Source organism: Oncorhynchus masou, chromosome 32, assembly GCF_036934945.1.
Source record: "Oncorhynchus masou masou isolate Uvic2021 chromosome 32, UVic_Omas_1.1, whole genome shotgun sequence".
NCBI lineage: Eukaryota > Metazoa > Chordata > Actinopteri > Salmoniformes > Salmonidae > Oncorhynchus > Oncorhynchus masou.
Genome location: NC_088243.1, coordinates 38,274,269 through 38,284,151, shown reverse-complemented (window position 1 = coordinate 38,284,151; position 9,883 = coordinate 38,274,269). Strand labels below are relative to the sequence as shown.

General features: G+C 45.8%; 1 protein-coding gene across 1 annotated transcript in view; it reads left to right on the top strand.

The window, feature by feature from the left end:
- The first annotated feature begins 218 nt into the window (after nt 1-218).
- Nucleotides 219-9,883, top strand: part of LOC135526040 (kinesin-like protein KIF26B) — a 172,933-nt gene continuing 163,268 nt past the window's right edge. Inside the window, 2 exon segments of the mRNA XM_064954070.1 lie at nt 219-817; nt 1,224-1,619. Of these exon segments, the coding sequence (XP_064810142.1) occupies nt 758-817; nt 1,224-1,619 (456 nt within the window). The 5' untranslated portion in view covers nt 219-757.

Sequence of the window (9,883 nt, the reverse complement as noted above, 5' to 3'; positions counted from 1 at the left end):
TTTGATCCAACTATACATAGCACACCCCTGATCCAGGTACCTTTTTAATGCACATCACTCTCTTGCAACCATAGTCTATCATAGGCTACTACCTTACTCCCTAGTCAGCATTTACCCCCTCCAAAAGTTGATATAGGAAATTAGCTGCCACCTGTCAGTCAACCAAGCATTGATACGGTATTGGTCGGTCAGTGAGGAGAGGGCAGAGAGGACCCTCCCCCAGCCAGATGTGAGCGCCACTCTCTCCAATCTGCACCTCTGCCTTCAGATGAGCACGGAGCCTCCTGCAGTTTGCAGGCGTACAGACAGCCAGAGGAATACCACGGCTGTGCCTCTGCTCTGCCTTGGACTGTGGTGTGGGCTATAGCGCTGCAGACGCGGCGTCCCCACTGTCTCAACGTTGAGCCTGTGCGGCCGCGGCAGAATTCACTCTGCTACCGCCTTGCCTGCTGCACTTCGCCGCTCCCAGAGAGTGAAACCCGTCTGTACTCCACTTTCAAGTCGCTATAGGAGACCGTGGATTGGAAACTAATTATTGCGCCTATTGGATCAATTTGAGTGGACTTACTGTTAGGTCGTTGTTTTTCATGGTTGAATACAGTAGGCTATATGGATACCCAATCTGCGTGATATTGGTTCATGATTGAGAAACGCGGAGGGGCGTGGAATGAATTGAAATCTATTTGGTCTTCTTGGATGTAAAACAACCGAGATTTATTTCTCCCCACTCCTCCCTTCCCATCTCCTCACCTTCAACATGACTTCTCTGTCTGGGACCAAAGAGAGGTCTGTGACCAGCAGGAGCAGAAAATACGGGGTAAGTATTTCTAATGAATACTAGTATAAATGGATTGGATGATTATATCAGTGATAATTGTGGCAACAACAACAGTGAGTCGTGCACTACTGATGAGCGCTCATTTATTCCAACAGAGCAGTAACTGTATGCTTCCTACAGGTTTGAGTGTAGGTAGGCACCTAATTACTGCGGCGAAGAGAGTAGGCTATAGTTAGGGAACGCAAATATCATACTCAGCTTTAGTTTTTTTCAATGCTTTTTGCAATTTGTGTTCAAACTTTAGACCTACATGGATTTTTTTTCGGCTGTGGTGCCGTTTATTAACATTGTAAAGACCGCGTATAGTGACTAGTGAGTTATTGTGCGTCTCCCCAATTTAAATGTTCCATTAAAGGTAGGCTTGCCTTTATGTTGCTCCCAACAGATTACCGACACCTCCCCGACAAAATCAACCTCCTTCTCCCCGGAGACATGGTACAGAAAGGCCTATGAGGAGTCCCGGACCGGCAGCCGACCAGCTCCAGAGGGAGCCGGATCTATGCCCAGCTCCACAGGCACCCCCTCCCCAGGATCTGGCACCTCGTCCCCGGGATCCTTCTCCGGTTCCCCCGGGACCATATCTCCAGGGATCGGGACCGGTTCCCCTGGGTCTCTAGGTGGCTCGCCAGGTTTCGGTACAGGTTCGCCTGGCTCTGGCAGCGGGAGCTCCCCTGGTTCTGAGAGAGAGAGGGGGATATGGTGTGAGCACTGCAATGCCCGGCTGGCGGAGCTGAAGAGACAGGCGCTGAAGCTACTGATTCCCGGCCCCTACTCCAGCAAGGTAAGCCCGGCTATATGCAATGCTGCTCGGCTATAGCATCCTCTGAATCTGGCGAACTCTGCAAAGACCATCAGACATCACTATGGTGTACCATATTGGGAATATTGACATCTCCATACATGGCATGACTGTTTTCTGTTTCCATGTAAAAGACGCATGATATGAGTAGTGAGTTGGATAATGGTAAATCTGACTATACTACCCTGTTTATGTTGTGTTGTGCTTGGGCTGTAGAGCCAGAGAGCCTATGGGAAAAGCTCAATTCAAAGGCAAATAGTTTTGTGCGTGGTGTTCGTTCTATAACTGGTATTATGCCAAAACGAATATGATAATACCATTTGATTTCTTGTCCATCAGCTTTATCCAAAATGTAAATAAGTGAGTTCCATTTGCTTCATTACGCATTTTTTTTGCGATTAATATAATGGATGCTTTCCATTAGGCCGATAGTTTTTTTCGTGTCCATAGTTGGGTTATTTACTGTTGTATTTGGCTACCTATGTATTTGTATTTCCCACTGTCATAAATTAATGCTACGAATTAATTTTTGTCGGAGGCACAGACTCGTTTCACTGTGCAGGTGTGTGTGTGTGTGTGTATGTATATTTGTGTGTGTGTGTGTGTGTGCACACGCGTGCCTGTGCTCGCGTGTGATTGTTTGCGCGCCCGCGTGTGTGTGCGTAAAGAGGGTTCTTTCGCTACAGAGCACAATAGGCCTATATGCCCGATTGAGGGTTTTTTTCAGCATGTTGTGGATTTTAGGCGGCCTTGCCAAGTTATCTGCATTGCCAAGAGTCTAGGTCCTACAGAGTGACGAATGCAGCCCGCGGGGACGGTGTTAATTGGTTACAAATAGCAGCGTTCTGCGTGGCACAGCGCGCGTACAGTCAACCCAGAGCGAACAGAAGAATCGCGTCTTGATCCTGGCTGCTGTAAAAAGACCACGGGTCGTTTTAAGACCGCAGGAGGGAGGGGTGGTACTGGTGGGATCCCAATTAAAACCGATTAAAATGAGTTCGGTTTTGACTCCCAATGTGCGCAATTGGCCCATTCATACACGGGTCTATTCTGAGGGGATGTAGAGTGCTTATGAACTTCTAACCTTATGCTTAAACTCAATCTTTCTCTGAACCATCTCCCCATTCTAGCCCAGCCTAACCATGGTGCATAAAAGTTGGATTTTCTTTCAGCCTGATACTGTATTTGAGAACCAGCGTGTTTGAAGGTCTCGGTTCTCTCCATAGTCTGCCATTCCTGTGTGGTTGTATCCACAGCACGCCCTACTGTTTGTTGGCAATAGAGAAGGTTGCTCTGAGACATGGTTGCTGACCGTGGTCACTGCTGACAGTGCACAGGTGATGAGTGAGTGGTAGGCCTATAAGTGAGGGACCAGAGCAGTCCCCAGTAGGGACACAGGGGGTGCTGTATAGCAACAGACAGCTGGGCCGCGTTCAGTAGGCAAAAGTTGTGGAACTTTGCTGATAGAAATGCCATCAATAGAGCTGACACGATCCCTTATTCCAGGGCTGCCCAACCCTCTTCCTGGAGATCTACTGTCCTGTAGGTTTTCAGCCCAACCCTCTTCCTGGAGATCTACTGTCCTGTAGGTTTTCAGCCCAACCCTCTTCCTGGAGATCTACTGTCCTGTAGGTTTTCAGCCCAACCCTCTTCCTGGAGATCTACTGTCCTGTAGGTTTTCAGCCCAACCCTCTTCCTGGAGATCTACTGTCCTGTAGGTTTTCAGCCCAACCCTCTTCCTGGAGATCTACTGTCCTGTAGGTTTTCAGCCCAACCCTCTTCCTGGAGATCTACTGTCCTGTAGGTTTTCAGCCCAACCCTCTTCCTGGAGATCTACTGTCTTGTAGGTTTTCAGCCCAACCCTAATTTAGCAGTTATCCAGGAAGAGGGTTGGGCAGCCCTGCCTTTTTCTAAATGTCAGAGAGGGGTGTTTGTTCTACATGCTGTATTTCTATCTGAAATCAATGTTGCACAACGTTGTATCCTGCTGAACGCTCCCCCGGGAGCCTTATGGAGCTGAGGAGCTCACCTATCAGACCGAACAACCAGGGGTAAAGTTTCAGACACGGGGTCAACTTGCAGTGGAAACTGAACAGATTTCTATTGAAATCATAGCGGGAACTGGGAGAAACAAAAAACCATTGGAAACCACCTCGTGACCTTGGGACTATAAGGTTCTATCTGCACAAGGCACAGTTCTGAGATATTGAGCATGAACGTTTTCACATCTCAGATCTCAGAACTGTTTTGTAGTAAATTCTTCTTTCTTTATGACAACTGTAGCTATTTGAATACATAAATGATAGAATGACACTATTTTACCAAGATAGTCAGAGCACATCCTCAAATACATGAATAAATGTATTATGCTCACCAGACTAATTATTAACTGTCTTCACTGAACAACGATGTGACAACATTTAAGGTTTCTGACAGTGTTTAGTTTTGCTCGCGTGCCAGTATTGCTGTCCAGACTAGCCTAGACCATACTTAAAGGGAGATTGCAAAGATGTGTTCTCTGATTGGTCCCTCTGTATTTGTTCAGGCTTGTGATTGGACCTTAGATAGACCCTTAATAGCTCCAAGTTTCAAAGGGGTTTATGCACGAATTTCGCTTCACCTGCGTTAACATCTGCAAATCTGTGTACGCGACCAATGAACTTAGACTTGGTTTGATTTAGTTTTTTTTTTTTTTTAAACACTTACAATTGACCTACATTTTCTTTAACATCACAAACATATGAAGAACCATCTAAAGATGAATTATATGCGGCTAACTCATTTTTGACAAAAATGGCAGATAGTCCCAAGGTCTCTACCTGCAAAATCCCTATCTAACATCAGGATCTTGACTTGAACAATGAACTGTCTTGTTGATTAAGTCAACATAAATGGTACACAATGTTCGTATGGGCATCTTCTGGAAGCTGCAGGTGTAGTGAAGGGGTCATATGGAGCGAGGTATTGTCAAGGGTGGGAGAATCTCACTGTTTAGTCGTGTGTGTGTGTGTGTGTGTGTGTGTGAGAGAGAGAGAGAGAGGGTTCAGATAAAGTTAACCTTTTTCCCAGCCTCCATTACATAGTGGTAATTGACTGGAGAGTGTGGGTATGTTAGTATTATCGTGGATTACAGGGTGAACGTTTGACACTCTCCTAGTGAATTGCACTCAGCAGGTAAATCCACAGGCTTCCACATAGAATTGCATGTAACTCAAAGAATGGACATAACAGACTTTTCCATTCAGAGCAATGTTGGAGGGCAGCCATATGTGGCGGGCCATTTGGAACGGCCGACACTTATCGTCATCATCCTCATCATCGGAGTCATCATCATCATCATCGGAGTCATCATCCTCATCATCGGAGTCATCATCATCATCATCATCATCAGCGTCATCAGCATCAGTATCATTATTATTGGAGTGCAGTCATATTGATGATTGGTGTAAACGGACGTTGACTGACTTTAGTTGCTGTTTGAGCTCTCTGGCTGGGCAACTTTCTTAGCAGGAGAGCGACACAATTGGAATGGTTTGATATGATGAGTTTGTATTCTCATCGTTGGGAAAGAAAAAAAGAGTACTGTTGTTATGGAAGGGGCCCTGCAATAGACTCGGGTCCTCATGTCCAGAGCTGTTCTGGCTCGTACAAAGCTATTAGTGATGGGACGAGAGAGAGTTTGAGAGGTTGTTGTTTGGGAAAATCTCTGTTGTTCTGACAGGAACATGGCTGGTAGCTAGCAGGTCTCTCAGAGGAGACAAGGGACACGGGTTCTGTCCCAAATACCACCCTATTCCCTACATAGTGCACTACTTCCGATCAGAGCCCATTGGAACCTGGTCAGAAGTAGTGCACTATGTAGGGAATAGGGTGGAATATGGGACGCGGCCACGGTGCGTCCACCACCTCTCCTGCTTCCTAACCCCCCCCCTCTGACAGAACCAACAGACATGAGTATTGCTATGCTAATCATGACCTTCACAGAGCCACTGTAGAGAGACCTGGTTCTCAGTCTCTGCTGAGCGTCCGCACACAACACACGGGGAACAGAAACACACACAACATCACACAGTTGAAGAGTGCGGCAACGTAGTCCATGTTCGAAAAATGTCACTCGGCGCATCCTGCCACTGCCATGTGTGTCTGCAAGGCTCAGGGCTGGAGGGCAAATGGAGAGAAGGAACTAAGGAGAGAAAAGGGAAAGAGAGGGAATAAGTGCAGCCTAATTTACCTCATTTGCATGACTAGGTACAGCAGAGCAGGAAGGGGCTTTTGCCTCCCCCGTTCTCCCTTCCCATTCCTCCTTTCCTCCCCCTCATCTGTCTATTTCTAATGGAGGGATCTGAAATCACCAGTGTGTGTGTTTGCGTGTCTTTTCCTTTCTCTTTGAAGTGGATGTGTTTGTTAGCTGTGCTGTGGTTAAGGTATATGACTGACCAACCAACTACAGGAGGAAAGAGGAGGGGGGCTCTCAAAGAAGAACAGGGATAGACAATGTATGGGAGGAAGGATAGAAATGTACGAATAGAGGGAGTGAAGAGAGCAAGATATGGCCTCTAGAGGGGTTATGTTAGTAATAATGGCAGAGGAGAGGGAGGAGGAGAGGGAGGGAGGGAGGGAGAGATGGAGGGAGGAGACGGGTCAGGGAAAAAGAGGTAGATGTCAGTGACACCGCATGGGAGGATTTTTATAGACATATTTGTAGCTGGAGGCTCAGAGGCACATCTGGTACCAAAGCTGAAGTCATTCAAGTCCTGGTTCCTGTGTGTGTGTGTGTGTGTGTGTGTGTGTGTGTGTGTGTGTGTGTGTCCCAAATCGTAGCTGGTGAGCGGTCTGTTCTTGGTTAGTCAGGTTCAGCTCAGTAAAGTGGATCAGAGTGTGTGACGTGCGTGTGTGATGTGTGTGTGTTTGTGTGAGCCATGAGGAATATGTGCTAGAATGTACAAGTAGGAGTGTCGCTGGCTCTGATCTCAGTTTGGAGAGGTTTAATTTTTCTTACGGACTCCCCTGTAACATACAGTACCACTACATTACAGCAGTGTTGGTAAATTACCACCTAGCCTTGTACACACACACACACACACACGCACACACGCATGCACGAACGTACACACACACACGCACACACGCATGCACGAACGTACACACACACACACACGCATACACGAACGTACAAACACACACACACATGCATGCACGAACGTACACACACACACACACGCATGCACGAACGTACACACACACACACACATGCATGCACGAACGTACACACACACACGCAAACACGCATGCACGAACGTACACACACACACATACATCATCGCTCTCGTAACCGTGGCACCCTCCGTTGCTACGGCAGCGACATATGACAGATGTGAGCTGCATACATATCTCAGTCAACGTTAATGTGCTCTTCATGCCTGTGTGTGTGTGTGTGTTTGTGTGTGTGTGTGCGTGCGTGCGTGCGTTCCTTCGTGCGTGTGTGTGAGCGTGAGCATTAATGTCCTCTTCATGCCTCTCAGGTGGGAAAGGCATTACCATATAAAGAGGTCCCTTCGTCAATACAGCGAGAAGGGATGGATGGATGAGAAAGGAAGAGGGAGGGAGGGATCCTGACGGCGGCTGAATGGAAGAGCTTCTCATACAGACTTCTTAGTGACTCCTTCTGTATCCGTCTCTTTCCCTTTACTCTCTTTTCCACTATCACTTGCTTCCTCTCTCTTTGAAGTGTCACTTCTCAACTTCTCTTTCATTTCGTCTCTCTCGCACTTCTCCCCCTCTCCCCTCGTTTCATTTTCTCCACTTTTCTCTCTCCTTTTTCTTTCTCTGTCTCTCTCAATTCAATTTCAAGTAAATTCAATTTCAATTCAAAGGGCTTTATTGGGAAACATATGTTTACATTGCCAAAGCCAGTGAAATAGATAAACAAAAGTGAAATAAACAATCAAACACGAATAGTAAACATTACAATCAAAAGAACATTTTAAATGTTATATTATGGCAATGTACAGTGTTGTAACAATGTGCAAATAGTTAAAATACAAAACAGAAAATAAATAAATATGGGTTGTATTTACAATGGTGTTTGTTCTTCACTGGTTGTCCTTTTCTTGTGGCAACAGGTCACAAATCTTGCTGCTGTGTGGTATTTCGCTAATATATATATATATGGGAGTTTGTTAAAATTGGATTTGTTTTCAAATTCTTTGTGGGTCTGTGTAATCCGAGGGAAATATGTGTCTCTAACATTGTAACGTGTACGTTGAGAGTCGGGAAGCAAGTACAAGGAGTGAATCATTTAATAAATAAACAAACATAGACGAACCACGAGCAGCGTACAGACTTGAAACAACGGAACAGAAACAACAACGCCCGGGGAAGGAACCAAAGGGAGTGACAGATATACTGTAGGGAAGGTAATCAGGAAGGTGATGAAGTCCAGGTGAGTCTGAGGCGCTGGTGACAGGTGTGCGTAATAATGAGCAACCTGGTGACCTAGAGCCCCAGAGAGGGAGTATACTTGACAAATATGGTCATACATTTGGCAGAAGGATAGGAAGTGCAGCTCAGTTTCCACCTCATTTTGTGGGCGGTGTGCCAGGTCTGTCTATGGTAGCCTCGGACAATAGCAAGGCTATGCTCACGGAGTCTGTACATAGTCAAAGCTTTCCTTAATTTTGGGTCAGTCACAATGGTCAGGTATTCTGTGTACTCTCTGTTTAGGTCCAAATAGCATTCAAGTTTGCTCCGTTTTTTGGTTAATTCTTTCCAATGTGTCAAGTAATTATCTTTTAGTTTTCCCATGATTTGCTTGGGTCTAATTGTGTTGCCGTCCTGGGGCTCTGTGGGGTCTGTTTGTGAACAGAGCCCGAAGGCCCAGCTTGCTGAGGGAACACTTCTCTAGTTATGGAAGGTTTATTATGGAAGGTTTGGTAGTAGAACTGAACATCTCTTTTCTGGATTTTGATAATTAGAATGGAAGCATCCTAATTCTGCTCTGCAAGCATTATCTGGTGTTTTATGTTGCACACGGATGTTTTTGCAGAATTCTGCATGCAGAGTCTCAATCTGGTGTTTGTCCCATTTTGTGAATTCTTGGTTGGTGAACGGACCCCAGACCACACAACCATAAAGGGCAATGGATTCTATAACTGGTTTAAGTATTTTTAGCCAGATCCTAGTTGGGATGTCAAATATTATGTTCCTTTTGATGGCGTAGAAGGTCCATTCTTGCCTTGTCTCTCAGATCGTTCACAGCTTTGTGGAAGTTACCTGTGTTTAGGCTGAGGAAGGTATAGTTTTTTGTGTGCTCTTGGGCAACTGTGTCTAGATGGAGTTTGTATTTGTGGTCCTGGCAGCTGGGCCTGTTTTGGAACACTATTATTTCTTACTGTGCAGAAGATTCCATCAAGTACTCTGTGTTGACTTTCGCGGTTATGCAAATGCATAAAGAATGAATTAACTCCAATACTCTGTAAGTAAGACAAGTTAGCTTATGAGGCTGTGGAACAGACGAGGACAGGACAGGGATGGAAAATAGCCTGATATTGAATACACACACACACACACACACACACACACACACACACACACACACACACACACACACACACACACACACACACACACACACACACACACACACACACACACACACACACACACACACACACACACACACACACACACACTGTGCCGAGGGAAGTGTCTCTTTCCTCCCTAATTGTGTTATTACAGTATGAGGAGAAAACCCACACATATAATCACCCTTATAATCACCCAGCAAACATGACTAATTACACACATGTCATCAGGAGCTTTAAATGAACTGGAAACTGTGTGTGTGTGTGTGTGTGTGTGCGTGTATATGTGCGTGTAAATGTGTCATTCTCCTGGCATCATGATAATGATGCTGCTTTGTACTTACGTCCTTGCCCCTTTTCCTCCTTCCCCGACTATCCTTCCTTTCTCTCCTCCTTCCTCCTTCCCTCCATCTAAGTGTTATTGAACGTGTGTAATCCTGGTTTGTTTCACAAACTTTCTGACCTACTTTTAAGGCCAATTCAAACTCCTCTCTGTTAATGTTTCATGACATGAATTAAGGGGCGACGAGAGGGTGTATTGGGGATGATTTAATGAGAGAAAGAGACAGATAAAATAGAGAGAGAGAGAGAGAGAGAGAGAGAGAGAGAGAGAGATGGGGGTCCGTCCGGCACCATAAAGGGTCAGCTTGTCTACCTTATTGG